General features: G+C 40.4%; 1 protein-coding gene across 4 annotated transcripts in view; it reads left to right on the top strand.

Annotated features, from left to right (window-relative positions):
• The window catches only part of LOC141133712 (CD209 antigen-like protein C), a 123,988-nt gene extending 121,811 nt beyond the window's left edge, over window positions 1–2,177 (top strand). For all 4 annotated transcript variants that reach the window (XM_073623228.1, XM_073623229.1, XM_073623232.1 and 1 more), the window contains one exon: window positions 1,219–2,177. In XM_073623228.1, the coding sequence (XP_073479329.1) occupies window positions 1,219–1,357 (139 nt within the window). In that variant the 3' untranslated portion in view covers window positions 1,358–2,177. The remainder of the gene's footprint in view (window positions 1–1,218) is intronic.
• Window positions 2,178–6,000: the final 3,823 nt, after the last annotated feature.

The following is a 6,000-nucleotide window of genomic DNA, read 5'->3' on the forward strand; positions in this document are numbered from 1 at the left end:
TGGGTGGCCCCGCCCTCAGCACAGCTGTTATCGCAAAGAGGATTCAGTCAGCGGGAGCCTCCCATGGAAGTGGAGTTTTTTCCATTTTTTTTTTCTCGGGTCATCGGACTGTGATCGAAGATGAATGGACATCGCGGGACAGTTTTTTTTTTTTAATAAAAGGACTTGTCCCAAATTTTCTACTGTTATTTTTACCATTTTGACACTTTTTTTGGTTGCATGCTCGGATAAGCCTGCCAGGTTGCATGCTGGGAAAAGGGTCTGGTATGGTTTTTGGGGGGGTGGCCCTATGTCATTTTTTTTTTTAATTTTGGCACAGGGTACCCCTTAAAATCCATACCAGACCTGAAGGGCCTGGTATGGATTTTGGGGGGACCCCTACGCCATTTTTTTTTCATTTGCAGCAGGGTTCCCCTTAATATCCATACCAGACCTGAAGGGGCTGGTCATGGACTGAGGGGGAACCTATGCTGTTTTTTTTTTTTAATGATTTTTATCTATATTGCAGAGACCTGACAATACATTACAGCCGCGATCAGTTTTAAATTACTTTTTTCCTTTAGAAATGTCACTTTGCTGTGGTATTGTTCTAAACATGGGAAAAATGTGCCACTTTACAGGCATACTATAGACACCCCCCAAACACGATATTTAAAGGAATATTTCATTTTTATTGTTTCACTTCAAGCATTATAAAATCACTGCTCCTGAATAAACGGCCGTTTTTAAAACTTTTTTTTTTTTTATGTCCCCTGGAGCAGGACCCAGGTCCCCAAACACTTTTTATGACAATAACTTGCATATAAGCCTTTAAAATGAGCACTTTTGTTTTTTTTTCATTTTAGTGTCCCATAGACTTTTAACGGTGTTTTCCACAGCTTTCAAATTTGCCACAAACACTGCATAATGTTCACTGTTCGGCGAACAGGCAAACACCCGATGTTCAAGTCAAACATCAGGGTCATCCCTAACCAGTACGTTGCTTTGCCTACAGCGGCCCCTCGCCCGCAGTACAATGATGGCGGGTATTAGGTGGTTAAAGTGGAAGTCTAGCAAGACTTTTTTCGATTTTGAATAAACATTGGTTCTGAATCATATCTGGATCTGAATAATTTTTTTTTAAATCAAGTGATTGAGTGATTTGGAGGAAGGTTTGTTAATTTTAGTAGCAATTAAAAAAAAACACGTTCTTAAGGGGTATTGTTCTTGTTTTTACAGTCCCTGGTATGCGGGAGAACCCAATAATCACAAAGGCAATGAACATTGTGCAGAGATTGTGGGAAAAGTACAATCAATGAATGACCGGAACTGTGAGGACAAGCGTGGCTACATATGTGAAAAAGCTTGGACATGCTGAGATATACAGCCGACTATGCCATACCTGTGAAAAATATCCAATGAAAAGCATATCCCACATGTTTATTGTCTGTCCATTCCTGTCTGTAGCTTGCCATAATAGTAATAGGAGGTTAGGTTCTGGTAAGGTTCAGCAATGGAGTCTTGCATGGTGAGCGTGCATACAGGCCATGGAGGTTGAGTGCATTACTTATTGTTTTTTTTTTAAAACAATTGTACCTGCTAATTCCAGGTCTTTCTGAAGCTCTCCATAAGTGGTCTTTGGCTCTTGGGCAACTCTTCTGATAATTCTGTTCACTCCTCTTGCGAGGAGCACCTGGTCGTGGCCGGTTGATGGTTTAATTATGTTCTTTCCACTTTCGGATTATGGCCCCAACAGTGCTCACTGGAACATTTAGAAATCCTTCTGCACCCAATGCCATCCGTATGTTTTGCAACATTAAGGTTGCAAAGGTCTTAAAAGAGCTCTTTGCTTTTACCCATCATGAGATGTTTCTTGTGTGACACCTTGGTAATGAGACACCTTTTTATTAGGCCATCAGTTAAGACTAAACCACCTGATATTAATTTACACTGACAAGGGGCAGGATTGCTTTCTAATGACTGATAGATTTTATCTGGTATCTTGACTTTCAATGCCTTTTTGCACCTCCCTTTCTTCATGTGTTCAATACTTTTTCCATTTTATTACACATAACTTAATTTCTGAACTCATTTGTTTTGGTGTCTTTGTATGTATGGATTGTATGGGTTGTTACCGGCATGCGGTGAACATTTCATGTCAATAGCACCTTTACCAATATATTTACCTACAAAAATGATGACGTGTTCAATACTTATTTTACCCGTTCTATCTATCTATCTATCGTGAGGGGGTTAGCTCGGCAGTAGGTGTGTGTGACCCCCTGGATGGGTTCACCACACAAAATCAAACACAGCAGACAGCGTTGCAGGTGAAAAAAAACAAACTAAGGTGCGGTTTATTTATGCTATATGCAGTGAAAAATATAACAGCAAAACAAAAAGAAACATGAAAAGAAATCCAGGTCAGTTTGACCGCTTACTACACACGTAGATTCCCTATCTAACAACTGGGTGCAGCCTTGTGCTGCCCCAGTCCCTATCTCTCTTTTAGAGGTTTGCCACACAGGCGTTAACTCACTGCACAGGACTGATCCCACACTCCCCAGTCTACACTCACAGAACTGGTTCCAGAATGGAGCATCTCCCTAAGCATTCTGGGGTTTTTTGTATAGGTCTTAATGAGCCCACTTACTTCAGCTGGGCTCATTAACTCTTCTCCTGTAGGACTCCAAGCACTCCCCCTAGTGGTATAAGTCAGCATAAAGCCTGAACCTAGGGCATACATATTTTCCATCCTGGATGCAACCAGGTGATTTTACCTGCCTGCTGTCACTATACACACACACACACACACACACACACACACACACACACTTCCATAAATATTGGACATCGACACAATTCTAATCTTTTTGGCTCTATACACCACCACAATGGATTTGAAATGAAACGAACAAGATGTGCTTTACCTGCAGACTTTCAGCTTTAATTAGAGGGTATTTACATCCAAATCAGGTGAACGATGTAGGAATTACAACAGTTTGTATATGTGCCTCCCTCTTTTTAAAGGACCAAAAGTAATGGGACAGATTAACAATCATCCATCAAACTTTCACTTTTTAATACTTGGTTGCAAATCCTTTGCAGTCAATTACAGCCTGCAGTCTGTAAGGCATAGACATCACCAGATGCTGGGTTTCATCGCTGGTGATGCTCTGCCAGGCCTCTACTGCAACTGTCTTCAGTTCCTGCTTGTTCTTGGGGCATTTTCCCTTCAGTTTTGTCTTCAGCAAGTGAAATGCATGCTCAGTCGGATTTAGGTCAGGTGATTGACTTGGTCATTGCATAACATTCCACTTCTTTCCCTTAACCACTTCAGCCCCGGAAGGTTTTACCCCCTTCCTGACCAGAGCACGTTTTACAATTCGGCACTGTGTCGCTTTAACTGCTAATTGCGCGGTCATGCAATGCTGTACCCAAACTAAATTTGCGTCCTTTTCTTCCCACAAATAGAGCTTTCTTTTGATGGTATTTGATCACCTCTGCCATTTTTATTTTTTGCGCTATAAACGGAAAAAGACCGAAAATTTTGAAAAAAAATGATATTTTCTACTTTTTGTTATAAAAAAAATCCAATAAACTAAATTTTAGTCATACATTTAGGCCAAAATGTATTCGGCCACATGTCTTTGGTAAAAAAAAATGTCAATAAGCGTATATTTATTGGTTTGCGCAAAAGTTATAGCGTCTACAAACTAGGGTACATTTTCTGGAATTTACACAGCTTTTAGTTTATGACTGCCTATGTCATTTCTTGAGGTGCTAAAATGGCAGGGCAGTATAACCCCCCCCCCCCCAAATGACCCCATTTTGGAAAGTAGACACCCCAAGGAAATTGCTGAGAGGCATGTTGAACCCATTAAATATTTATTTTTTTTGTCCCAAGTGATTGAATAATGACAAAAAAAAAAATTTACAAAAAGTTGTCACTAAATGATATATTGCTCACACAGGCCATGGGCATATGTGGAATTGCACCCCAAAATACATTCTGCTGCTTCTCCTGAGTACGGGGATACCACATGTGTGAGACTTTTTGGGAGCCTAGCTGCGTACGGGGCCCCGAAAACCAATCACTGCCTTCAGGATTTCTAAGGGCATAAATTTTTGATTTCACTCCTCACTACCTATCACAGTTTTGAAGGCCATAAAATGCCAAGATAGCACAAAACCCCCCAAAATTACCCCATTTTGGAAAGTAGACACCCCAAGCTATTTGCTGAGAGGCATGGTGAGTATTTTGCAGCTCTCATTTGTTTTTGAAAATGAAGAAAGACCAGAAAAAATTATTTTTTTTCTTTTTTCAATTTTCAAAACTTTGTGACAAAAAGTGAGGTCTGCAAAATACTCACTATACCTCTCAGCAAATAGCTTGGGGTGTCTATTTTCCAAAATGGGGTCATTTGGGGGGGGTTTGTGCCACCTGGGCATTCCATGGCCTCTGAAACTGTGATAGGCAGTGAAGAGTGAAATCAAAAATTTACGCCCTTAGAAAGCCTGAAGGCGGTGATTGGTTTTCGGGGTCCCGTGCGCGGCTAGGCTCTCAAAAAGTCTCACACATGTGGTATCCCCGTACTCAGGAGAAGCAGCAGAATGTATTTTGGGGTGTAATTTCACATATCCCCATGGCATGTTTGAGCAATATATCATTCAGTGACAACTTTGTGCAAAAAAAAAAAAAAAATTGTCTCTTTCCCGCAACTTGTGTCACAATATAAAATATTCCATGGACTCGACATGCCTCTCAGCAAATAGCTTAGGGTGTCTACTTTTCAAAATGGGGTCATTTGGGGGGGTTTGAACTGTCCTGGCATTTTATGCACAACATTTAGAAGCTTATGTCACACATCACCCACTCTTCTAACCACTTGAAGACAAAACCCTTTCTGACACTTTTTGATTACATGAAAAAATTATTTTTTTTGCAAGAAAATTACTTTGAACCCCCAAACATATATTTTTTTAAAGCAAATGCCCTACAGATTAAAATGGTGGGTGTTTCATTTTTTTTTTTCACACGGTATTTGCGCAGCGATTTTTCAAACGCATTTTTTGTGGAAAAAACACACTTTTTTAAATTTTAATGCACTAAAAAACACTATATTGCCCAAATGTTTGATGGAATAAAAAAGATGATCTTAAGCCGAGTACATGGATACCAAACATGACATGCTTTAAAATTGCGCACAAACGTGCAGTGGCAACAAAATTAATACATTTTTAAAAGCCTTTAAAAGCCTTTACAGGTTACCACTTTAGATTTACAGAGGAGGTCTACTGCTAAAAATACTGCCCTCGATCTGACCTTCACGGTGATACCTCACATGCATGGTGCAATTGCTGTTTACATTTGACGCCAGACCGACGCTTGCGTTCGCCTTAGCGCGAGAGCATGGGGGACAGGGGTGCTTTTTTTTTTTTTTTCTTATTTTTTTGCTTTTTTATCTTATTTTTAAACTGTTCCTTTCATTTTTTTTTTTTTTTAAATCATTTTTATTGTTATCTCAGGGAATGTAAATATCCCCTATGATAGCAATAGGTAGTGACAGGTACTCTTTTTTGAAAAAATTGGGGTCTATTTCTCCTCTGCCCTCAAAGCATCTGACCACACCAAGATCGGTGTGATAAAATGCTTTCCCAATTTCCCAATGGCGCTGTTTACATCCGGCGAAATCTAAGTCATAAAATGCTCGTAGCTTCCAGTTTCTTAGGCCATAGAGATGTTTGGAGCCACTCTGGTCTCTGATCAGCTCTATGGTCAGCTGGCTGAATCACCGGCTGCATTCTCAGGTTCCCTGTTGAGACAGGAGAGCCAGAGAAAAACACGGAAGACGGTGGGGGGGGGGCATTCTCTCCTACTGCTTGTAAAAGCAGTCTAGAGGCTAATTAGCCACTAGGATTGCTTTTACATGAAAGCCGACCGCTGGCTGAAAAGAATGATACCTAAACCTGCAAGCATCATTCTGGTATAACCACTCAAAGTCGTGAATGCTGTACCTG

This window comes from Aquarana catesbeiana, linkage group LG03 (genome assembly GCF_042186555.1).
Source record: "Aquarana catesbeiana isolate 2022-GZ linkage group LG03, ASM4218655v1, whole genome shotgun sequence".
Lineage (NCBI taxonomy): Eukaryota > Metazoa > Chordata > Amphibia > Anura > Ranidae > Aquarana > Aquarana catesbeiana.